We start from the raw sequence: 26,498 nt of genomic DNA, 5'->3' as shown, positions 1-26,498 counted from the left end.
CTAGCAACCACTTACGGCACCCTAGCAACTGTTCCATAGACTTCCATTGTAAAAAAAACTGCCATTGACTTTACATTGGACATACTAATGACATACCAATCCATACTAAAACACACTAACAAACATACCAATCATACTAGCAACATGCTAATTTATATTACTCATACTAGCAAAATGCTAATTCATACTAATCATACTAGCAACATGCAAATTCAAACTAGAAACATACTTACAACACTAATTATACTAGCAACATGCCAATTCATATTAAATTCATGACATCATTCATTCATAACAACATGCTAGTTTATACTAGAAACTTGCTAGCAAGATGCTAATCATACTAGCAACATGCTAATTCCCACTAATAATACTAGTAACATGCTAATTTATACTAGAAATATACTAGCAACATGCTAATTCATACTAGAAACATACTGAAAACATTCTAATTCATACTAGAAACATGCTAACAACATACTAATCATACTACCAATGCTAATTCATACTAATCATACTAGCAACATGATAATTCATGCTAACAACATGCTAGTTTATACTAGAAACTTGTTAGCAACATGTTTATTTATGTTAGCAGCTGCCTAGCAACTCAGAACACCTTAGCAACTGCCTAGCAAAAACCCTAGCAACAGCCTAAAAACATTTTAGCAACCACCTAGCAACACCTTAGCAACTGCCTAGCAACCACTCAGAACACCCAAGCAACACCTTATCAACCACCTAACAACGCCTTAGCAACTACTCAGAACACCTTAACTATGGCCTAGAACACCTTAAAAACCACCAAGCAACCATTCAGAACACCTTAGCAACAACCTAGGAACACCTTAGTAACCACCTAGAACACCCTAGCAACCTCCTAGCAAGGCCTTAGCAACCACCCAGAACACCGTTGCAACATCTTAGCAACCACCTAGCAACGCCTTAGTAACCACTCAGAACACCCTAGCAATGCTAATATACATGTACTTGCCTATGCCAACTGTTTCAAACATCTTAAAACTTTCAGACTAAGCGTTCTTAAGCCACCATAAAGTTTGTCTAGAACTACTTTTCTAGTCAACTATTACTATTTTGATAAAATTGGTCAGCTTTTGTCATTTTCCTTATTTTTTTTAAATCAAATGTTACTAAATAAAAATTAAGCATTTTACGTTTGTTTTTATTTAATTTATATGCATATAAAATAATTATTCATGTGTTTTTCTTTATATTTTTCATCTTTGACACCAAGCGTTACACTTCTTTCTTACACAGTAAACACAAAACTTCACGCACATTCAATATTTATTTCACGTGTAATGTTTCTGTCCAAGACAAACAGTTCAATAGACATAACCGTCATACAAGTCTGCAGACATACAGTTTTAATGAAAATATCGACAATTTAATAGAACGACCAAATAAAAAGCCCCAAATGAAAGACCACAATCAGGTTCAGATAAAATAAAAGGGACAAATATGTATACATACACGCCTATAGACAGTTCTGTTATTAATTCATTAAGATTTCATCACGCCATCAACTAAAGAATTACATCAGAGCGCTGAACATGTGTTGCGTCACAATGGAAAGAGTGCCGACTGTGAACAATTCCATGAAGCTCCTTCAAGACGAGAAGAAACTTGCATAGTTTTACAAAAGCTGGTACTGGGTTTAATCACAGATTCGTAAAAATCACAGGTTAAAAATGTAACAGAAGGATCCATGAAAAAAAACCAAGACTCAAACTGGAATCCAGCTCAAATATTAGTGACATTACGGATTATATTATTGCTATTTTATAGAGTATATGGGATTTGATTTGACACTGGCTGTTAAAAATGAGTGAGAATAATAAAAGGAAAACAGTGCTTGATCTATTAGTGCCAAATATCCCTTGTAGAAAGTTTGGTCCAGAGACCCTGTAACTGGCAAGCTCTGTGAATTAATGTGTTCTTGGCGAATAAAGAGGCACAATCACACCCACACACACAGTTTTAACACTCTTGAACACATATTATACAGTATATCGTGTTAATAAACTTCATATTTCGTTAACGTTTTATTTTATCGGTCTAAGAACAGCACCATCCGAAAAGGCACTGGATGAATCTTCGCCTCTCAAAAAAAAAAAAAATTAGACAACCAATAATAAAAGAAATTGAAATATTCGAGGAGGTACCTTCGTGTTTAATTTGGGCTTCATTTTTGTAGTTGCTATCCCTTTAAGGCAATCAAACAATCGAATTAGACGACGACTGAATAACTTCTCATCAATACCACAGAAAAACACAAGACGAGACGAATCTACTACTCAACAGTCTATTGCATAATATTAGCCCGATTTATATTAATCATGATTAACGTTAATTTGTCGCTTAAACTCTCATAGACTTTGTTAGCAAAAATAATCGACGTGCATTACGCAGTTACCTATAAATATACAAATATACTTCTCGTTGAATTAAACACGCTTTAAGGTAAACCGCATACCAGCTTGAAGCCAAAGGGGTGAAGAGAGTGTCACAGTTTTAGTGGGAGGAGCCATTTAAAACACACCCACTAACCAGAATAGCCCCTCCCCCTCATGCAGTGCTCCTCCTATAGGAGTTTTATAGCTAGCTTTTTATTCCGTGGCGATTTCAGGAGGCTGTATTTCAGCGGTCATCTAAAAGTCAAAAATGCATATGCGCGCAGGTTCTACTGATCCCTCCCCATATTCAAGTAAATTCAAATGCTGGTAGCGGCAGAGAAGTAACAGTTCAAAACGCATCCAAACAAAATAGAGAGGAAAACAATTAGAGCACCAAACATTAGCGCACTTTTTACAGAGTGAAGTTCTGGTTAACTCGATAAAACTGCTATTTCGTTTATTTAAACTGCTCGAATATGTTCAGCATGTTTGTTCGGTTAGCAAGCTAACACTCTGAAAAAAAGAAAACGTTTTTCACCAGGCGAAACACTCAATTCAATAAAAACTCGTACAATCTGAAAGCTTTGCAGTAAATTCGCAGCAGATTAGCGTGGTTAACATCCCCCGTATTACAGCACCACACCATCTTAGCACCTTAGGCATATTTCACCAGATCTGAGACTGTACAGCGTTTTGTTTAAGTGCAGCAATATATTCGTCAGTCATTTTTCAGAAAAAAACTATTTTCTCGCTCTCTTCAGAGATGAAAGCAGATGTAGTTTTTTTTTATCATGTAAAGCAGCAGCTACACTGATCAATATTTGTGGCTTTATGTCATAAAGACCTCAGTGCCATTCACATTAAGGGCTATGTGAAAGTAAAAGCCCTCCATCTTTAGCACTACACTTCATATGCTTTTACTCAGTACTCTCTACTACCCCTGTTTTCCTAGGCACATTGGTTTGGTCTGTGTGGAATGCAAGTTGAATATGCAGGGGCTATGAAAAGGGAAGGGTTTTGAGGGGGGTTTAAAAAGTTAAGAACAACATTTAAAGTTTCCAAAAATAATGTGAAAAGTCAAAAGTTCAAAATGTTTGTAAATTTTGTTTGCAAAAACGATGTTTGAAAGCTCAAAGGATCAACTGACTATTTAAAGTTCTAAGGAACGTGTGTAAAAACAGAATGTTAGAACACTCACAGGATCTTATGAAAACTTAGTTCAAAAGAATGTTTGAAACGTCAAATAAACATTTGAATGATGAAAACAGTTGGAAATTTTGAAAAAAGAATAAAGGAACGTTTGACAAAATCTTCAAAATAAAAAATAAAACAAAACTGAATGTTCCAAAGTTGAAAAGAAAATGTAAAAGTTCAAAAGAAATCTAGAAGTCTGAATGAAAGTTGAAAAGAAAATGGCCCAGGACTACATTAGTTCAACTAATCAAATTGCCCTTGACAACAAAAAGACCTAAAAAGAATAACAGTTTTAATAGCTAAAATATCTGTCCAACCATATGTACACGCCATTCGCCTTAAATACACATTTAAAATGTACGCCAATAGATATCTCCTATAAAACAGGCACTTCATCATTTGACTTTTTAAATGAAAGTTTTGTCTTGATAGCATTTACTACAAACCACGTCCTCTGTAAACTTAACCCATCATTCCAGCCATAAAACACATCATCCGTTTCAATAAAACCAGCCAAAAAATGGCGTTCAAGTTCTCCAAAACAATGCCACATTCAACAAAATGTTCTGTTTTAAATTAAAGCAGGTATGCTTTGTATTGTGTCGTGAAAGTCTACGACAGAGCCGTTAATAATTGGCTTATTGCACTAAAAGGCTTATGGGACAGTGTTTGTCAAAGTTCACAGGGCTAAAACATGAAATTAAGAAATCGATAAGGTAAATAGATAATTTACAGATGCACTAATGACAACGCAAGTTAAAAGCAGTATTATAAATAAGCTCAAAGTACATAAAGGTCAATGAAATGTCAATTGATGTCAATTGAATGAAAACTCGAGACTCTGAGTAGCCTTGGGTGGAATTGTGTGTGTGCACACTTCCGTTGAGGGTGTTACGGTCAATCTGACACTCACTCGAGCACTTATGTTGTGGGCACACGCAAACTGAATGAGGCACAATGCGTTTAACGCACATACATAAACATAGTCGTCTACATGGAAATTTTGCATGGTCTCTCCTCTGCAAATTCTGCAGCCCTTAGCTAACCTGTCATGTCTGCTTAATGTGACCGGAACTGTAAGAAACCGACGGTACTATGATGGGCGCAATTGGATTAGAAACTTAATGCATCATAGAGGTATTCAGAAGCATTTAAAAGACTGGAATTAGAAGAAAAGCAGGGTCTCCAAATGTTCAAAAAGCGGAATAAGCATGGTCGCAGTGAGTAAATATGAGGAAAAATGCTTTTCTTTGTTTTGGTTCTAGTCTAAATATATAAAGATCCTTAACTCAAGAAGCATTTTCTAGAAAAGTAAAAATTATTTGTTCGCAGAAATTAGTCAAAAATCTGTTTTTTTTTTTTTGCCCAAAAAAATGTCTCAAAGTAAAATAATTTTGTTTACGGTTTGAAATAAGATTACTTTACTAAACCCATTAGCAGATTATTTTACTTTATACTTAATTTTGAAAATCTCACTTAATTTTGACATTATTTCAGATACTTTTTATACGTCTAGAAAATGCTTCTTGGTTTAAGAATTAGTAGATATTTATACGAAAAACGTGAAAAAAAAAACATTTTTGTGCAGTGTGACATAATATCTAAACATTTTTTAAATCAAGAAGCATTTTCTAGACAAGTAAAAATAATTTGTTTGCAGAAATTAGTCAAAATAAGTGGGTTTTTGCCCCAAAAATGTCTCAAAGTAAACTAATTTAGTTTTTGGTTTAAAGTAAGATTATTTTTCTTACCCCATTAGCAAATTATTTTACTTTTCGCTTAATTTTGAAAATCTCACTTAATTTTGACATTATTTCTGATACTTTTTACACATCTAGATAATGCTTCTATGTTTAAGAATTTGTAGATAGTTGGACTAAAAAAAGTAAGTTCCTTTCTTCCCTACTTGTTTTAGTCCAAATATCTACAATTTCCTAAACCAGGAAGCATGTTTGTGAAGTGTGAAAATGGAATGCTATTTCAGTTGTCTACTATATATATATATATATATATAAACTGAAATATTGGATTTTGATGGTAAAAATAATTTTTTTAAAAAGTAAAAGATCAAGACTTGATCAACTATCCGGAGGAACAATGGAGGACCTACAGTACAATTGCAAACTGTTAGCAAAATTTGCACTGCCCTCTAGTGGCATTTCTTCAACATCCGTTTTCGAAGTTATTAAAACACTAATCCTAAGCAGACGTTTTTTAAAACTGTTCAGCTTTTTGCGTGTCCGATGAGTCGTGAAACTCTACAGGATGAGAGAAACCTACACAAACAGGGAAATAACACTGCCTCATTCGCTGATCTGCCTCATCTTTAAACTTGGTTTTGTGACCCAAGGCTGCAAAATGAATAGTTAAACAGATCTAGAAATCTAATAAATAACATTATAGCTGCAATCTAGATATTAAAAACAATTAGTAAGCTTGGAAAGATTGGCTGTTTTTCTATTGCATAACTGTGCTAGTTCCGCCTGTAAGTTCTATTACATTTGGTTCTCTTTAGCAGCCTGTGATTGGGAGAAGCTCCTCTCCCTCCTCCTCTAAGTGCACAATGACTGGTGATTGACAGGTCTGTGGAGGCGGTGCTAGGCAAAGTACATGGTCCTCAGAGTGTCGTGATGGATCTGCACAGCTTTGGCCAGGGCTTGAGGGTCTCGACCGTTACTCTGACCCGACACATGGCTGCCTTCCGCACTGTGTGAAAAGAGGAGAGAGAAATTAGCAAATTACTTAAACAATGAATAATTTTAATAAACATAATTAAAGTCAGATTTATTAGCCTTCCTGAATTTTTAACCCCCCTAATTTTTTCCCCAGTTTGTTTTTAATGGAATGAAAATTCTCAACCCATTTCTAAACATAATAGTTAATAACTCATTTCTAATCACTGATTTATTTTATCTTTGTCATAATAACAGTTCCCAATATTTTACTAGATAGTATTCGTGGTGCTTTTATTCAGCTTAAAGTGACATTTAACGGCATAACTAGCAGGTTAGGGTAATTAGGCAAGTCGTTGTATAATGATGGTTGGTTCTGTAGACAATTCGAAAATATATAGCTTAAGGGGGTTAATAATAGTGACCTTAAAATGATTAAAGAAGCTGCTTTTCTTCTTGCCGAAATAAAACAAATAAGACTTTCTCCAGAATAATAAATATCGAAAATACTGTAACAAAATCAGATCAAATCAAAATTAAAGTCCAACTGTTTAAAATAATGTTTGACAGTTTAAAAGGCAAAAATAAAATAAATTTAAATTAATAATAAATAATAATAATAATAAATTTAAAAATAAAAGTCCAACAGTCTGAAATGTTCAAACGTTTTGAAAGTTCAAAAGACAATTTGAAAATAAAAGAATTCATACTTTATAGAACAAACATTTCTAACGTTCCAGTAGTGCGTTTAAATTCAAGTGCAGTACCTACTGAGTAGTAGACGGTTTCAGACGCAGCCCAAGTCTGAAGTGTTCAACCGTTTAAAGGAATGTTTAAAAGTTTAAAAGACGATTTCAAAATAAAAAGTCCAACAGTCTGAAGTGTTCAAAAATTCAGAGAAAAGTAATCGCAATTTTCAAGAGAAATTGCCTTTAAAAAAATACTATGACAACAGTTTCAATAAATGTCTAAATGTATTGATGCAATTTTATAAAAAAAAAATAAATTTAATTGTATTATATGTGGTTTTTGTAGGGGAAGGTAATGTACTGGTTTAAATTGTAAATGCAAAAACCTAAATCAATATTTAAAAAAAATATAAATAACAATAATTAAAATATAAAATAAATATTTATATTGTCTGAATAAAAATCAGAAATGTACTGTTTTATTGTATTTCTGATTAAATACAAATGCAACCTGGGTGTGCATGAGTCAATTTCAGATCAAATAAATAAAAATGATACAGATCAGATCTGAGAGCTGATCAAAAGTTTTGGTGAAACAGACGGGGAAAAAAACGACAAGAATACAAGTAGTGACAATGTGAAGATACACTTCAGTGTTCTGAAATGCAACGTAATTTAATAAAAGTAATCAAATTTAATTTATTATTAGATTGCAGAAACAATCAAAGTTTTCAAAAAAGCAACTATCTGAAATAAAGGGTCTCTTTTGACTACTTGTGGCAACAAAGAAAATCCAAAAGCTAATTAAAATAAAAGTTGCAGTGTTGATTTAAATCAAACCCTGCATTTTGAATAGAAATCAAGAAAGCAACATCGGGGCCAGTAAATCTCTCACCTGTCATGCTCTTTATCCACTAAATGATAACGGGCTCTGAAGGCCACCAGATGAGCATAGTAGGCTGGTGCAGGGATGGAGACGGAGCGAGTGCAGCGCACGTATGTGTGGCACAGCTGGTACGTCAAGAGCTGGAACTCATCAGCTGTGAAGCAGTTGTCGTCCCATAGCACGTAGTAGTGTGAAGGTCGGCTTGTACCCTTGTGAAAATAGGGTGAAGTGAGCATTTTGGTGACATGCATTAGACTCAATTGCTCCGAACCATTTAAATCGTCACTTAGTTAATATAATGCAGGACAGATGGCATAAACATAGACTAAAGCTCTAGTCACACTGCACTTTTCACCCATAGACATCCATTCATACGCATGCAAATGCAGCAAACCAGAAACGCAAGCTTGTGCGACAAGTTTTGCATGTCGCTGCGTAGCAATGTTCAATCTTGGTAAACTCTAACCTGCGAAATCACATCATGTGATTGCGTGAGACCAATCGAAGATCAAAACATGACCTCTCTGTACAGAAATGTAAAATATGGAGCAATCGACTAACTTTTTAATGTCTAATCATCTTGTTTAATCCTGCCCCTTTTCGCAGCACCGTACAACAAAATTTTGCTTGCTCAAACTATAGTGTGAGCTTAATACAGTGTTTCTCAACCACATTCCTGGAGGATCACCAGCTCTACACATTTTTCATGTCTCCTTAACCAAACACACCTGATTCAGATCATCAGCTCATTAGCAGAGACTGAAAGACCTGTAATGGGTGTGACTGACAAGGAATAGGTTCAAAACTTGCCGTTTTGGTGGTCCACCAGGAACATGGTTGAGAAAAAGCCTTTGTGCTCAAGTCGCTGTGAGTTCATACCTGTATTCCAGCATGACTGCACAGATAAAAGTCAAATTCGTATGGATGGGTGATGTCGGTGTCCACTGTGGTTCCTGCTGGAATGTTCCCACTGCGGCCAACCTTTACAAAAAGAGAATTGAGGATTTTAGAAAAGAATGAAAAATAATAAAACAGATTAGCTGTTTTCAGGAAAACACTAAATCCTCACCCTCTCAGCACGGTCAGCACAGAAAAGGCGAGTGTGGTGACGTTTCTGCACAACGATGTAGGTGATTCCAGGCTGATATTCCTTCTCAAGGCTGATACAAGCTTCACGTATGGCCAGGAGCTCATAATACAGCACCTAGGAAGAAGAACATAACATATTTTTTATTATTTATTTATTTTAATATTTTTTATTGAAGCATATAACTGACAAACAAACAGGATTATATGATAACATATAACAGTCATACAAAACTTAGGTGATGCAGAACATACATTTAGCAAAAAAAAATACATTATATATATATATATATATATATATATATATATATATATATATATATATATATATATATATATATGAGGGGATCCATCATATTTAAATGATTAGATTGTACAGATCGTTTTTTTTTATTATTAGATAATAAAATATTGAAATAAAATAAGAAATCATTTATTATTTATGGCCTTCTTGCTTCTTGTAACTGAGGTCAAAGAATTATAAAATATTTTTAAATCTTTACAGAAAAAAAATCAAAGGAGGGAGTGATAGACATTACTTATGCCCTGTGTATGTGAAACTTCCCAAGAACATAACATAATTGTAGATGGTTTCAGATAGTGATGATCTTAAACTGACTTACCAAAAATCTAATTAAAAAAATATCATTATTATTATTATGTACATAGAAATACATAGCAATGAATTTAAGTGAATCTTAAATTATTTTAAATCAATTTTAATAATAGTAATAATTAAAAAAATAATTTCATACATTTGAAATAATTCCAAATAAATTCCAAATAAAACCCATCAATCTATTAATTATTGTTTTTTAACAATTAAAAAATTATGTTTATAACTTATGATTAATTATTATTATTTTTATTATTATTTTTGAAGTAAATTTTATTATATAAGAGTAACGCATTTGTCCTCATTTCAAGTTAAATCACTTTATTCCCAGGTTAAAATGAAGACCTGCAAGTTTCTATTTGTATCTAACAAGAGTTTTCTCAAATGAAAAAGAGAACAGCTTGTTCATGTTGTCATATAGTGAGACTGCAGACCCTGAAAACACCTGAAAATCTTCACACATGACGAAACTGTGGCACTAATTCTCGCAATACACACGCAAATGTTTCATGATGCGCATCACTGGAGAGACTATTTCAAAGGGAACTGAGAAGTGAGAGAGTTTTGACTATGTGTAGTGCTTTAAAGCGATATATTCTGTAGTTCCTCACCTGTCTGAACTGCCCCTCAGACACTCCATCCCTATAGAAGATGATTCTGGTGGGTTTGTAGTGAGTAGACTTGTAGAACTGGATGAGCAGCTCTCGCACCATGGATGCCAGGTCCTGAATCACCTCCTGTCTGGGCCTCTGGACACGGACGGTAGCGCAGTATCTGCTGGGGTGAGCATCCATGCTACCCACCACCTGAAGAAGAGAGGTAAGTGGAAAAAAAAAGAAAAACACATTGTAAAAAAAAATTCCCTTAAAATCATACAAAAAAAAAATTTAATAAAATAAAATCAAGCATTTTAAAAATGATACACTGCAGTATTTGTTATAAATGATGTACATTATTTTTATTTAGTCTTTCATTTTGTCCAACTACTGAAAAACAAAATGACATACTGTGCCTTTAGGATTTATCATAGATTAATGCACTGCAAAAAATGCTTTTCTTACTTAGATTTTTTTTGTCTTATTTCTAGTCCAAATATCTAAAAATTCTTATATCAAGAAGCATTTTCTAGGAAAGCACAACATATTGTCTTGTTTTCATAAATAATACGCCAATATTACGTACGTTTTTCCTTAAAACAAGCAAAATAATCAGTGAATGGGTTAAGCAAAATAATCAGTGAATGGGTTAAGCAAAATAATCAGTGAATGGGTTAAGCAAAATAATCAGTGAATGGGTTAAGCAAAATAATCAGTGAATGGTTAAGCAAAATAATCAGTGAATGGTTAAGCAAAATAATCTAGTTTTCTCTTTTGACATAAAATTATTTTGCTTACCCCATTGGCAGATTATTTTGCTTGTTTTATGGAAAACTCATTTAATTTTGACATATTAATTTTTAAAACAAGACAACATGTTTTACTTGTCTTGAAAATTGTTCTTGATTTAAGAACTTTTAGATATTTGGACTAGAAACAAGACAAAAAATCCAAGTAAGAAAAGTGTATTTTGGACAATTCAAGGACAGATCCAAGTACTGTCCAAAGTATTGGTCTATGACAGGGTTTTTCAAAGTCTAAGACAGTGGGCCTCCCTTTTGACACAACTCATCCATTGGCGCCCCCCTCCTCCCAAACACGCACGCATGCACGCACGCACGCACACACGCACACACAAACACATTATATATATATATATATATATATATATATATATATATATATATATAAAGACACAGACAGATGTCAGACTGTTAACTCACTTTTATCATCATTTGCATGAAAGTGCAATTATTTACAGAGTAATAACAAGTATTTTAATATAATGTTTTTAAAACAAGGATGATGGTTCAATATGAATAGAACAGATCCAAGAACTGTCCATCCTCATCAAAACAGTCGAAGTTTAGCGGGTCTCATGCTGTCATTAGCCAAAATATTTTGACAAACCACACATAAAGGTCATGGTTCATCAGCTGGCCCTGTCCACGTAAATCCTAAACTCAAATACTGATCATCATATCGTCGTCTTTTGGGTTTAAGCCCTGAACTTGAAGGATTTTGTGGCGAGGGGGCGTGGCCGAGAGCCGTGGGAACGGAGTGAGGCCACCGCGTAAGTGGATACACCTGCGGTGCGCACCTGCCTCAGATCCCACGGAAGGAGCACTGGATCATAAAATGAGGAACGAGGGCAGAGGAAGCCGAGAGAGGACCGAACCCGGACATATTTTACTTTTGCTTTTAGTTTGACGGCAGTCTCCGTGAGGAGCTGCCGTCCGTTTGTTCTGGTTTAGACGGCAGCCTCCGTGAGGAGCTGCCGTCACTGTTATTAATAAATCATTTTAAAACTGCGTCGGTTCTCCGCCTCCTTCTTCCCGGCGGCCAAAGGGCCGTGAACTTCATTACAGCTTTGAATCGGGGGGTCTCAGAAACCGACCCATTGTATTAGCAGGCATATACCTGTATTGGCGGGCTTGCCAAAAAGAAGCGTATTCACAGCTATGGCCTTCTGGGTAAAAAAGGTTTTCTTATATTTGACTTTTTTTTTTTTTTTTGCTTTGTTTAATTAAAACGTTTAAATATAATAAAAAATACATATAATAATTAAACTTAATAATTATATTTTTATTATATTATATTTTTTCCCGCGGCTTCCCTGACATGCTCTGGCCCCCCCCAGGGGAGGCGCGCCTCACACTTTGAAAACCCCTGGTCTATGATAATATCTTAAAGGTGCAGCATATCATTTTGCCACTAGAGGTTAACTAGTTTGTTCACAACAAACAAGGAAATTTTTTCAAAACATATCCTGGTAGTATGAAGCAGATTACAGCTGTCGAAGCTAAATGAGAGAACTAAAAAAATGGCTGATGAGAGACTAGAGCAACACAACACAAAAACATCAGAGGCTTTATTACACAATACATCACTTCCAGTCGTGATTATGTGAGGAAGCAGCCCTGTTTTATCATACTAAAAACATTTTTGTCTCTCTAACAATGCTGCTCTGTCTAGTCTAATAAAACACACATCGTATTAAAGTGTCTTTGGTGTTCCCTTGTTTTCTATAAAACCAAAACCGGTAAGTGTCACTTGTTAAAATCGCTAATTTCTCCAGATTTGAACATTCTTCAAAACATTTTAGATAATGTAAATACATCTGCTAAATACAGTATATAAATACAGTATATATATATATCATTTTTTTAAACAAATATTTTAATGAAAGAATCGTACATATTGTGCCTTTAATGGTTGTTTAAACAATGAGTGAGCTGATTAGCATGTCATTTGCTTTAAAATTATTGTAGAATTATAGACATCAGTTATGTTATATTCAAACTAGAAACTTTTATCCTAGTATTTCTGTGATAATCTGATTTATAGTATGTTTATTATTAATATTGTGAAGCAGTTTCATAATGATAGATTTCAACTGCTTTCTCTATGTGCCACGGTTGTAACCATTGCAACCTATTCGCTGAATAAATATCTTTTAAGATTAAGAATTAATTGCTTTAACATGAATCTCAATCAAAAAATAATATTGTGTTCAACATGAAAAGTGTGTGTGTGTGGGCGGTCATTCTTACAGCTGCAATGGAGGGTTTCTTGCCATCTCCTGCAGGCGGATGAGTGACATCAGCTCCCAGAAATATGACTGGCTGCTGGAAAACAGAAGGCCTAAAAATGAAAATACATAAGATGTTTAGTAGAATTAAGGACATCAGGGAACATAGTGTGCAACACGCATGTAGAATGAACTTGGTTGTCGTACCGCTGATGGGGCACTAGGATGTTGTTAATGCCGCCCAGTTTGACGTTGATCTTCAAACAGAGGTTGGAAAGGGTCTGAGGAGACGTCTTTACCACATTCTTCACCTGAACGCACTGAGTGGCCATTCCCAGAAGAGTGTCTCCAACACGTTTCACTTCGGCTGGAGACAGAGCACACAAGAGCTCAAAAACGGTTGCAAGAATTGATGCCATAATTAATTCAAGACACCAAGACTGCAGCTGAAATTGCTCAGTAGTTCTTCAGCAACCCTCTGCCCTTCGTCACTGTCAATTAATATCAGCTGTTTCAGTCCAACATCTACATTAACAGGATGATGAAGATGAAACCAAGGTGGACATTTCAGCAAGGCAATGATCCAAAACACAGCCAATGAAACACTTAAATGCTTTCAGAGAAAGAAAATAAAGCTGTAGAATGGCCCAGCCAATCCCCTGACTTGAATCCGATAGAAAATACAATATTAAGATCAGATTTGATAGACGAAACCCACAGAAACATCAAGATTTTTACAAATACCAATGCACTTCAACTTTTAAGCCACTCTCAGGAATATTGATTCATCAAAAAAAATAAAAAATTAAAAAAATAACAACAACAGGCTAAAACAATGCAAATAAATGTACTGGGAAGCTTCAATACGGAGCTCTTTAGTAAACTTGACCAACATAAATGGCACCTCTGTCCATGTATAGTTACCGTAGACTGGAGTTTTTCCAGGCAGAATGACGATGATGAGTTGAAGACCAGCATAAGTGTTCTTCAGGTGCCGGAACATGGGCTCCACATTATCTGCTCCCTGAGCATACTTGCAGAAGCACGGCTGCCCCTGAATAGGCATCCCTGCATCCTTGGAGATCTTCCGCAGCTGGTCTGTAAAGCCCCTACAAAAGAGATAGCCGAGTATTTCACTTCTACTGATAATTGAAGCTTTGTTAATGACCAAAAAAAAAAGATGGAGGAAGCTTTACTTGAGAACTTCCTCTCTACATTGTCTCTGAGTGGCAAAGCAAGCGATGGCCCACATCTTGATCTCCACTCCAGTGTGAAACTGCTTGCCTCTCATGTCCCACACTCCATGACTAGGGGTGGCTACAGTACGATTCTGTAACACAAGGAGAAATATAATTGTAATTTCAAGAATAAGTTTGTCAAATACTATATGTTTGACTGCATTTTAATCATTGTGTGTATATATATATATATATATATATATATATATATATATATATATATATATATATATATATATATATATATATATATATATATATATATATTATTTTTATTTTTTTTACACAGCAGTCATTTGTCAAACTCTTACTAAATTTGGAAAGTACTAGTAAATATTGGTACTACTTTACTAGTTTTCTAATCAAAATAAAGATATATTTTATGGATATCTGAAAAGATAAATGTATATATTCGGACACATTCAAAAATAAAAATACTAAATACATAAGGAGAAAATGTAATTTCATTTTCCAAATGCAAAAGAGATTTAAAAACAGAGAACAAGCCATTTAAATACATGCAACAAACCTCACTTCATTTAAAGCAACCCACACAGCAACTGATTAACCCTCCACACATGTAAACACAATACAATTAGCACTTATATTAAACAACTAATTAAAATAGTCATTTACTCACCCTAACGTCTGTCCAAACCTATATGTAATTTGTTAATCTTCAGAGAAATTAAGTTATTTTTTATGCAATCTTTTTCATCGCTGTATGGAAAGTCTGTTTACCCAAAACTCTAATTTAACAGATTTAAATGTAGGCTTTTATTCACATATAAACACATGCAGTGAAAATAAACCTTAAAATAATCTTAAAGTCTGTGTGAATCAGGATTTTCTGCAGACTTTTATTTAGTTATGATTATGTATTTCCAACTAAAACAGAATATTGAGTAGGAGGCGGAGTAAACAATTTTTGCTCCTCCTCTCATCTTTCACTTGCAGCAAACTAATGATCGAAGGGGTGTGGCTAAGCTTATTACACCCAAGCAGTCAAACTGACATCATCATAGAAGGACTGCTATTCGAAAGCAGAATTAAGACTAATAGTAACACTTTACAATACGGTTGAATTAGTTAATGCTAGTTAATGTATGTATTAACATTGACAAATAATGAACGCCACATTACAGCATTTATTAATCTTTGTTAAAGTTAATGAAAATGCAGTGTACATTTTTGTTTAACTCACAATGCATTAACTAATGTTAACAAGCATGAATTTGGATTTAATAAATGAATTAGTAATTGTTGATTAATTAATGCGGAACAACGATTGCTCATTATTAGCTCATGTTAGTAAATACATCAACTAATATAACCTTATTGTAAAGTTGGACCAGACTAACAATAGCCCCTTTCACACATACAGACCTTTCCGGAAAATTACCGGCAATTTTCCGGAAAGGTTGTATGTGTGAACAGGTCCTTTTTGAAAATACCGGTAAATTCGTTCTGGCTATTTTCCGGAAAGAGAAGTTGTAACATTACCGGCAATTTGCCGGAATGCTGCGCTGTGTAAATGCAGAAGGAAGATTCCCGTAATAAGCGCGTGCACGTCTAGAATGTGCTGAAGTGAGACGTCTGCTTTAGCCAATCACAACAGTCAGACGCATTTTCGTCCACACGGTTTGTGAGGATAAAAGCCTTTGAATATTTTTCCAGACACATTTAGCTGCTAGAAGTTAGTCAGGTCACGTTTATATGTTCTTCTTAATGCCAACTGTGTAAATAATCATCGATGAGATGCTTATGATAAGCCGTTGTTTGTTTACCTTCAAGCTTTGCGTGCGCCTATGAGCGCCTGCACACGCACATATTATGAACATCTCGACATGCGAAAGTGATCCTGCGAAAGTTGTTCACAATATTGATCATCCACAGAGTTTGTAATTTAGTCAAATGTGTACAAATACAAGCGCAGCCGTTTAAAGCTCATTTGTGGTGAATGATGTCAGAATTTACCGGTATTTTGGAATGGATGTGTGAATGCTCTTTTCCGGAAAATTTCCGTAACGTCCTCGCCTGTGTGAACAGCGCTTTTTTGAATATACCGGTAAAGTCGTTCCGGAAATTTTCCAGAAATTTACCGGTATCACTGTGTGAAAGGGGCTAATGTGTGCTATCAAATCAAGCATTGTAAATTTTGACTTCATTTGGACTTTAACCCATGCCTGTTTGAGGCATGAGAAAAAAAAATTATTGGCTCTTGCTGAAGCTCTCAAACATGTTGTGTCACACACAAGCATGCTTTGTGACCAAAACTGAATACTTCTAAACATTGCAAGCAACCAATAATTATATGTGAATGAAGTCTACTGCTAAATTCATATAATTTAATATATTTTTTAAACTCTTTAGGTACATTTTAAAGCACTGGATTTTCTGTGATGGGGCAGAAATGTGGTGTTTCAAGTGTGCAAAACAATTAAGTAAGTAAATGACAATTATTATTATTTTATTATTTATTTTGGGTTTATTTTGGGTTTAGCTACCCATTTAGATGTTAAATCTAGACATAAAGCCAGCAAAATCTCTAGTCTTCTACTCAAACACAAACACACACGGTGCATGAGTGAAAGGGGGCGGGTACCATAAAGTGTTCAGAGCTCACCCTGCCGCCGTACTGCAGCATGGGGGCGGGCAGAACTCGACCCGTCACCTCCGCCATCTCGTCCCGCACACGGAACTGGAACTCTTGCACAAATGGGTCTGAATTATAGTTGGCACTGCGCACCTGAGAAATAAGCAAAAGATTGAGGCTTCAGAGTTAGGACACTTAAGAAAGGCATCTTCAGTCATAAACACTAGCAGGGATGTTTCTGAGTATCTTTTAGGACTCACCAGTCTGCTGATCTCCTCTTGTCTGTCCGGTGCGGAGCGGGCCGTGGCTTTGATCATGGTGGAGGTTTGGTTGTCGGTCAGTTTTTTTATGCAGCGTTGACCTGCCACTATGTTGCACACCTGAGGGAAAAGGACAGTTGATAATGACAGCATTAAAAAGGAACAAAAAAATCCAATAAGCTTTAACTAAAGCAAGTACTACAAGACACTAGATCAGAGCTAGTGCTAATAGCCCTTTTCACACAGTTATAATAGTAAACATCTGTAAAATTACTGAAAAGACTTCACCGGTAAATTTAATCATAAAAAAGCAGTAAATTCTTACATCATAAATCAGAAATGACCTCTAAACAGCTGCATTTGTATTTGTAAACATGAATGGGTGAGACTTTTTGCGGGTTCAACTTTTTATTACAAACTTTCTCATTAATGCAGCTGCTTTTATGCCAGAAATAAACCAAATACTGAACTATAGAAGGAGAAAAACATTGTTGTCGCTAGCATACAAAAGAAACGCAGCTAAATAATAGTTATGTTTACATATATAAATACACAGATATGCGTGCATTGGATGTGGGAAAAACTAAACTGTGATTAAAAACTTCAAATCTGAGAATGATGAAATCCTAATGAAAAAATCAGATGTAAGCATTTGCATTGTTTATATTACACAAAACTGACCATTTCTGACAAAGAAAGTCAGAATTAGGTTAAATCATGTTGGAAATCTGAGAAAAATAGTCCAAATAGCAATAAATAAACAATTTAAAAATAATTTATGTATTTAAATATACTTTTTTCAGACTTTAAAATTAACATTATTTCTTGCAATTCTGAGTTTTGTTTCAGTATTGCAAGACACAAACCCACAATTGCACGTTTATAACTCAAAATTGTGAGATATAAAATCAAAACTGTGTGAATTCTAAGCTGTATTTTTGTGGTGGAAAAAAATAAGCTTCAAAAAAGCTGTTGTTAGGTATCTAGAAATGATGAATTCCACTAATCAGGGAAAAACAAACGATGGCTAGATTGTGCTTCAGTGCAAAGAAACAGCATCACGTTTCCTGTTAACATAAGTTATCAGACGCCTCACCTCTAAAGGTAGGTATGTGTGTTTCTGCTCCTGTCCCACTTGCAGGCAGGGCAAATGGGGGTACTTGAGCTGTAAGTTGTACTTTTCCCTGAAATATTGTGCCACTGTTCTCTCCACAGTCTGTCCATTTTCTAGCTGTAGAGGAAACCTGGCAAATGAATACAAAAACTATATAATTATTAAAAATGAACAGGGAGCTGGGATTTTAATGTGATAGTCCACCCAAAAAATGAATATTCTGTCAGTATTTACTCACCCTACTGTTTATTGCTTCTGTTTAACACAAAGAAAGATATACTGATGAATGATGGAAAGCAGCAACCATTGACTTCCATACAATTTTTGTTTCTACTATGGATGTCAATAGCTGCTGGTTTCCAACATTCTTCAGGGTAAGTTCCTACGTGTTCAACACAATTCATGAAAGTTTAGAAACACGGTGAGAAAAATGTTAATTTCTGGGTGAACTATCCCTTTGAAAATTCTAAGAAGGTTCTTCCAGTTTCTTTTTCTCTTAATATAATAAACATGACAATAAAATATGTATTATTGTACCACAGTGCAGATTTATTGACCTTTTTTCTAACTGATAAGATAATTAATCCTCAAATGGTCTTAAAAAAAGCTGCTCATCCACTTACGTCTGATGGCTAGCTGGTCGACGAGTAACATTACACACCCTGTACTTCCTCCTCATGGTGCCACAGTGGGTGACCTCCACCTTTAAACCTGATAAAGAGAAGAAGATCAAATTCCCACCACTGGTCAGTTTACAGCTCAGAGTAAGACTAATGGAGGTTTAAGAGTATTTCCACTACTGTAGAAATCAGGATTCAATCCAAGCAGTGAATTTAACTTGCAAATAGACCAATATTTCCTTCCAGTGTTTTCAAGAGAACAGACATGCCAAAAATACACTTGACTGAGCATTTTATGATTGTTTACTGAGTATTTTATGATTGTTACTAAATAATAACAAAATGTAATATCCAACATTTTTGATTTTTGCATTGTTAAAGAAATTAAATAGCATATAATTGAATAAATTGTGTAAATAATGCAATAATACATAAGAAAAAAAAAAGCATCAGTTGCAGTATCTTTCACGGATCATTCTGTTAAACTAAAGCCCAAGAAATTTCAATCCCACTTTATATTAGGTGGCCTTACCTTGTACAGAAATTATTCATTTGTTACAATGTATTGTTATTGTGTAAATGCGTGTTTTTACATTGTAGTTATGACTGATTAAATACCAGTGTAATTACACTGTTGACCATTCCTTACAACTCAACCCACTCTTAAACCTACCCATACCACCAAACCTGTCCCTAACCCTACCCGTATTCCACCTCAAGTGCACCAGAAGTGTTCTGCCATACATTATGACCTTAGTAAGTACACTGTATCTATTTTCTGATGCAAGTACACAGTAGTTAAGGCCACCTAATTATACCTTTTTTCAGGATGGTTTAATGAAATGCAGCTCAAATGCAGAGTTTGAACAATCTTTATAGCCACTTTTGCCCATTGACACTAACCTTTGATCTCTTTGGTGAATTTGACTCTGTGGGAATCGGTGAGAGGACGGGGCTGCTCATCGATGTTGTGGATATCAAGAACCTCACACATGAACTGAATCACAGGCTGAGCTTTGTAGAAAGCAGTGGCAGACACTAAGGAAAATAATTATAATATCCGGTCAACGTTAATGCAAAATAAATGAGCTTAAATTCAAATTACTATACAAGAACTGGAAACAAAGTTTACAGTTTGCATAAAAACAATTGGTTTGTCTCAAGCAGTGCCTTGTTCACTAGTTAGGGCACTGATAAAGGAGTCAGGTATTTTAAGGGCTCTCAATTCCAAAATTCTTCCAGTGTGCTGAAACGTATGCCTTCCGAAAAGTCCCACAACGCACCATGATAATCAGGGAGCATACATGCTCTATTAATATAAGTTATGAAGAATGAAACATGACAGTTCCAATAGCCTACTGGTTGAATGCGCCAACATATAGCACCTCTGTGCTCACGGCGACCCTTCCCCTCTCTGCTCCCAATACTTTTCTGTCTGTAACCTCCACTGTCTTATTCAATATAAAGGTGAAAACCCTTAAAAAAAGTAAAAAAGAATGAAACAAAGACTTTAACCAACCAATAAACATAAAGATAAACGAAAAATAGTTATTTAGATTTGAGCATAAACTAACATACACTAGCACAAGTAGACAACAATATAATTGAACAATATAAATGAGTAATGGCTGAAATGTTGCTGACAAGCTAATTTGTCTGTAATGTATTTTTTAAAAAATGTAATAAATTACTAATGTAACAAATATCAGTTCTGCTGTTGTTGAGAAGTTCCAGTTTTGATGTTCTCATGTCACTATTAGTGTCCCAACCTGTAGTGAACATTGCTTGTTTTCCTAAGCAGTGCCCAAATTAGTGTACATAACCTACTGATTCAGGAGCTAGGGAGCTGATTGGGAGACACCCTATGTCTGCAGAAGTGATCAAAACAGAGTAAATGACCCTTTAAAAAGTAGCTTAGGCCAACAGGTGGTGACATTTAACCGTTTCAAATGTATTTGTTATAGAATCATCTGAATGTATGCATTTATTCTTCCAAGAGTATTAAAATGATGATTCATTTAGTAATAAAAAGTCTTTGTAATACATTTTTTATAATATTTGCAATCATGCTAAAACATTCAATTTTGTATTAAAATATTGTTTAGTTTTAAACACAGAATAGAAAGGCAATTGGTATAATTTTAACCAATTCTGTGTCCGGAATCATGTAGCTCTATTGAATTATAGAAGTACATTGGATAAAATAGAAAAACAGTCACATATTTTAAAATAGTCATCAGTTTGACATTATGCACACAAGCATTTTTAAAGCATGCAAATACAGAAACATGCTACAAAGACCACAGACCACTACAGAAATTTGTGACCCCAAAAAGTGAGAAACATGGATACTTCATGTTTACTGTTGTCAGATATCTGAAGGGCAATATTTTTTATTATTTAGCTAAAAATGCACAAACTACAAGGAACCGTTTGTCTAAGGCATTAAAATAAACCAAAAAAACAGTCTCCGATTTCTAAATGAGAAGCAACAGAGTTTATCAGTTTTTCTTGTCTATACTATTTGCAGTATATTTCTCTATTTGCATGTGTATTGTCAAACAGATGTAACAATAATGGAATTCGATACTAATCGGTACTGAATCTTTAAAATGTCCATTTCCCACGAACATTTAAGCGATGTGGAGCACGTTCTTAAACAACGCTAATTTGCCATTCTGTTCATGTGTTTAAACAAAATGACTGTGATTAGCCGTGAAGGTCATTGGCTTACCAAACTTACCGCTGTTAACTGAGTGCAAACACAGATACAGGGACACTGGAGCATTTCAAAGACATGTCAATCAACTGGTTTGTCAATAAGCTGACATTAGAGGAATCCGCTGATGATTCACAGCTTTAAAACGCTCCAGTGTCCCTATATCTGTGGTTACACGCAGTAAACAGCAGTGAGTTCAGTTAAGCGATGACCTTCACGGCCAATCCCAGTCACTTCTATTAAGCACATAAACACAATAGCTTAAATGTTTGCAGGAAATGGATGCTTTTAAAATTTTAGTACCAATTAGTGTCGAATTCCAGTATCATGACAACCTTAACTGATCAAGATGTTTTCTCAATGTGTGTTTGTTTTCCCGTTTGCATGTTTTTTTTTACTCACAGTGCATTGTAGCTCTCTTGTGCAACATACAGCAGACATTATTTGATCTTTTTTTTTCTAATAGCCACTGAATAACATAAAGATCCTCTAACTGAAGAAATCAGATCATTTATTTCTTTCAACAATCTACTCTAGCTTACCATCAATGTTGAGCATCATCTTCCACATAGCCGGTCGCACTGATTGGTGGAAGCCAAACCACACCTCCCTCCCCCCGCCCAGTGGGTGATCATAGCCCTCAGGGGAGGAGAAAAACGACCTTCCCACAGGGGTGTACCTGAGTGAGAGGAGTAAATAACACAGCTGTAACCTCCAGAACTTACATGTAAACTTCTAAACAATTCCTATCTAACTGCTTATGGTTTTTGTTCTTTACAGGTATCTACAAGAAAAAAAACACTCATTTTAATAGTTATGAGAGAATCATTGAAGACGTAACAAGCACTTAAATGTTTTGTATTTGCATTAAATGGCAGTTACGATAAGGTAACTCTTACCTCATTGATGGCAGATGGCGCAGGACAACATCTACGGCGTGTACGGGATTGGTGCTGATTGGCTTGTCAAGCTCCAGAGGATCAGGAGTGCTCCGTCCAGTGAGGACCTCATGCAGCATGTGCCAACTGACCAGCGACACAAATTTAATGGTTACCTTGAAAATCCTGTCCTTCCCACCTTCACCTGGCAAGGTCACGTCCAGGTCCACCTACAGATATTAAACACAATGAAAGTCTGTTTTTCAATGATAAAGCTAGCCATCCAGCTAGGTTCTTCATTACTTATGGGGAGTCTTGCACTGACTGATTGTTTCACCAGTAGCCAAAGGTGTTTTTTGACTCTAAAATGCAGGTAACCCTCATTATGAAACAAGTATTTTGGACAAACCATACCTTTAAAGGCACCAAACTAAAAAAAGACCTTCAACGCTTTCACCTTTCCTAAATCTTGCCTTGCTCTAGCTTGTACACATCTAAACAATGTCTAAAATGGTGCAATAAAAGCATTTCTTGCCTTTGTTAAATTAGGTTGCATTCAACATTTGTAAGTTGCGTAGGATAAAGGCATCTGCCGTATGAATAAATGAAAACTGCAGGATCAGTTTACTAACACTTTATCCCAGTGCAAACCAGCTCTCCAAATAAAAAAAGTTACTTCCAGAGTTTATTAAACCACATGAAGTTAAAACTTGTACATTGTGTGAAAAAAGATCTGTCAGTACTATCATTTCACCACAACTTGTTTATAGTAAAAAAACAAGGTTTTATTGCTACATATTTTAGTTAATTAAACAGAATTCCTGTTAATGCAGCACAAATAAAAAGAACAAGAACATGTTAATGCAACACAGTTCCTGAACATTGTCATAAAATGTTTTACTGGATGCTAAACATTATAAAGGTTAATTAAATTAACTTTTTCTTTAACATTTTTCTGTTTTCTTGTGTTGAGAAAATTTTGTTTATCTGATTTCTTTCAAAACTTTGACCTCTACTATCAATATTATAGTTAAAATTTTAGGCAATAATAATAATAATAATAATAATAATAATAATAATAATAATAATAATAATTCGCTTTGGTGCAAACTGTAATATAAATAAAATCATATCTAAATGCCAGTTAATCATGATGCTGCTCTTAAACGGTCTTGACAGTTTTGTACGCCTTTAATGTTTTCAATAAATATTTGTAAAAACTACAGTATGCATCATAAAAGGACTATCATAATGAACACATTTAATCATGGCATGTATCAAGTTCTACTTTTACTGTTAGGTGCTTCCCAGCCGCCCTGGTGCCCGTTACTGTATCTTACCCCCGCTGAGGCCACTGGTAAAGGCTGAGCAGTGTAAAGGCTCTTCTTGCCATCATAAACTGGTCTTCTGTCCCCAAAGATTGTCACTTTAAAGTGCTGCACCATAGAATCCACCACTTCCCTGAAAGCCATCAAAGAAAATGTTATGACCATTATCATGGGCTCAAAGCTGCTCAGCTTGACTATAAAGACTCAATAATGGAGAAGTCTCTTGAGAATGAAAGATTTAAAACAAATCAAGTGTTGCAAACTATATCAATTATTGTAAAGGCTGAATGTTTTGCACCTGTTAACACGTCGTGGGCACTTTTCTGGCTTGATGTCCACATCGTACAGGTAGACATCCATCTTGGGGATGTCCACCTGAAAGCAGTTGGCCAGCAGCTTGATGGGCTTCCCCATGGTGCCATAGCCAGGCCTCCGAGGTACGGAGAACTGGGGCGCAGCCCCAACGGCTCCTGTCAGGAAAATTAGAGGGGATTTCCATTAGTACGACTTCTCGACACTTAATATATTCGACTTTACACATCAGTTATTACCAGAGAACTGAAAGTAAAAATCTAAACAAGCCCCCACAAGAGAAGAAATGTGTAAAAGTGTGCAGCCAATGTGTCATGATCAAAAACTACCTTCATACAGACATACGAGTGGTATTTCTCATTGTCAACATTGACATTTAGTGAAAACTGATTAATGCCTGAATTAATAACAGCGCAGCAATCACCCGCTTGTTTCTTGACACTGACATATAAACAGTGGGTGTTATCTGTGTTATCAGGAAATTTCCTCTAAATGCCCACTCACTGGAAACAACACAAACACGACAGACAACCCACATCCTTCTTACACACTATACATGAGAAAGAAATAAAACAAATGACAGTCAGCGAAAATATTTAAAGAAACACTGTGACTTTGTTTAAAAACCTTATATTTAACAAACATTTCATTATTATTTTATTTCAACTAGGTACCAAAAGAATATTACTTATTTTCATGTAGTTTAACATAAAATTAACATAAACTAAAACAAATATAAATAAGAAAATAAAATAAAAACTATGGATGTTTTTTAAGAATATATAGGCAAATATGTAAGATTTTTTAAATTAAAATACCCAAACCATACCAATATTTTTATTATTGTTTTCTGTTTCTTTTCCTCATGATCACAAGTGGCAGAACCAGAAGAGGTGGACGGTGGCATTCCTGTCTCTCATCAGCAATTGCTCCAGCGACCTTGTTTCACCCTAACACTTTCAGTCTTACTCTGCTTAATGCTACCATGATAATACGTTTTGAATACTTTAACTCAACCATAAATATGAAGACCACGTCGCTCATGATTTCAGTCATGATGTCATCAAAATACACTTTTGTTTGTTATGAATACACGCCCTCTAGTGGCTAAAATTGCATTACAATGTGCCTTAAAGTATGACAAAGGCACACAACATATACACACACACACATATATATATATATATATATATATATATATATATATATATATATATATATATATATATATATATATATATATATATATATATATATATATAAAATTAAGAGAAATTGGGGAAATTAAAATAAAGCAAAACAAACCCAATGCAATGTTTTGAATGTTTAGAATGTCACGTCACAAAATGCATGTCATAAAATCCTTTTTTTAAGCTAGAGTTGAGTCTTAGAAATTACAGACACCCCTAAGCAAACCAGGACTATTTAGCTTAATTTATTTCTATTTTTTGTTTGCTTTTGTCCTGGATAAAACAAAAATGTAAACAACCCCTAATTCATAATCATTTTATAATATTAAAAGTACAAAGACTACAATCCTTAGACTACTACAAATGTCTAGACTACAATCATAAAAGGTCTGAAAGCAAAATCCAAAACTGTCATATCCACACATAATAAGATTAATATTATTTTGGTAAGATAAGCATTTGCAGATGACATGATTAGACCAAAAATAATTGCCATTAATATGACTTGACTTCACTTACACACAGCATGCATATTGTTAATATGTAAACAAACTTTCTGCACTGCTATTTAGACCTGCTTCAGTTGATGCCTTTTCACTTTGAATATCATCCCTTACATCACATTGCATTATTACATCAGTGTAACACTGGGTGAAAGCGTTTCTGCTCTTTTAAAGACACTTCAAAGGGGGGTTTACAGAATGAAACTGTTACTGAGAGGTGTGTGAGGGGAATTCGTCTGAGCTGCTTTCTTACACTTCCCAGTGTGCTGTTGCTATGCTAGTGGCACTCAAGTGGCTTCTTCTTGCCATGGCAACCAGAACTACACCAACAACCAATTAAAGGAGAAACTGCGGTTTCTATATATAGGCACAGGTACAGCTGATCATCCAAGTCACACATGTGCGTTTACTCAAGAGCATTCAAGCACGAATCAGACTATTACACCATAAATTCATCCATTTTTCTCACTTTATCTGAAATCTGTTCTAATTATAGACATGATGTCTATGATGTTTTGTGACATCATAGACTAAGAAAGAAGGGCATGTTTGG

At 35.0% G+C, this 26,498-nt stretch overlaps 2 protein-coding genes across 4 annotated transcripts in view; one reads left to right on the top strand and one right to left on the bottom strand.

Moving 5' to 3' along the window:
- The window catches only part of slc9a3.1 (solute carrier family 9 member A3, tandem duplicate 1), a 110,146-nt gene that overhangs the window by 38,856 nt on the left and 44,792 nt on the right, over positions 1-26,498 (top strand). The window lies entirely within an intron of this gene.
- Positions 1,291-26,498, bottom strand: part of ago3b (argonaute RISC catalytic component 3b) — a 28,805-nt gene continuing 3,597 nt past the window's right edge. The window contains exons 2-19 of one of the 3 annotated variants that reach the window (XM_087294818.1): positions 24,239-24,410; positions 23,953-24,073; positions 22,634-22,842; positions 22,277-22,413; positions 19,919-20,053; positions 19,019-19,106; positions 18,378-18,525; positions 17,282-17,401; positions 17,031-17,174; positions 14,384-14,517; positions 14,112-14,296; positions 13,395-13,554; positions 13,210-13,300; positions 10,172-10,366; positions 8,928-9,062; positions 8,738-8,839; positions 7,868-8,067; positions 1,291-6,317 (exon numbers count right to left, since the gene is read on the bottom strand). In XM_087294818.1, coding sequence (XP_087150944.1) covers positions 6,209-6,317; positions 7,868-8,067; positions 8,738-8,839; positions 8,928-9,062; positions 10,172-10,366; positions 13,210-13,300; positions 13,395-13,554; positions 14,112-14,296; positions 14,384-14,517; positions 17,031-17,174; positions 17,282-17,401; positions 18,378-18,525; positions 19,019-19,106; positions 19,919-20,053; positions 22,277-22,413; positions 22,634-22,842; positions 23,953-24,073; positions 24,239-24,410 — 2,585 coding nt within the window. In that variant the 3' untranslated portion in view covers positions 1,291-6,208. Of the gene's footprint in view, positions 6,318-7,867; positions 8,068-8,737; positions 8,840-8,927; positions 9,063-10,171; positions 10,367-13,209; positions 13,301-13,394; positions 13,555-14,111; positions 14,297-14,379; positions 14,518-17,030; positions 17,175-17,281; positions 17,402-18,377; positions 18,526-19,018; positions 19,107-19,918; positions 20,054-22,276; positions 22,414-22,633; positions 22,843-23,952; positions 24,074-24,238; positions 24,411-26,498 lie in introns of those variants that run through there. The other 2 variants (NM_001160028.1, XM_087294819.1) reach the window with 2 other exon arrangements.

The sequence above is a fragment of the Danio rerio genome, chromosome 19 (assembly GCF_052040795.2).
Source record: "Danio rerio strain M-AB ecotype USA chromosome 19, GRCz13ab, whole genome shotgun sequence".
Taxonomy (NCBI): Eukaryota; Metazoa; Chordata; class Actinopteri; order Cypriniformes; family Danionidae; genus Danio; species Danio rerio.
The sequence above is the reverse complement of the archived record's forward strand: the minus strand, read 5'-3'. Positions and strand labels throughout refer to the sequence as shown.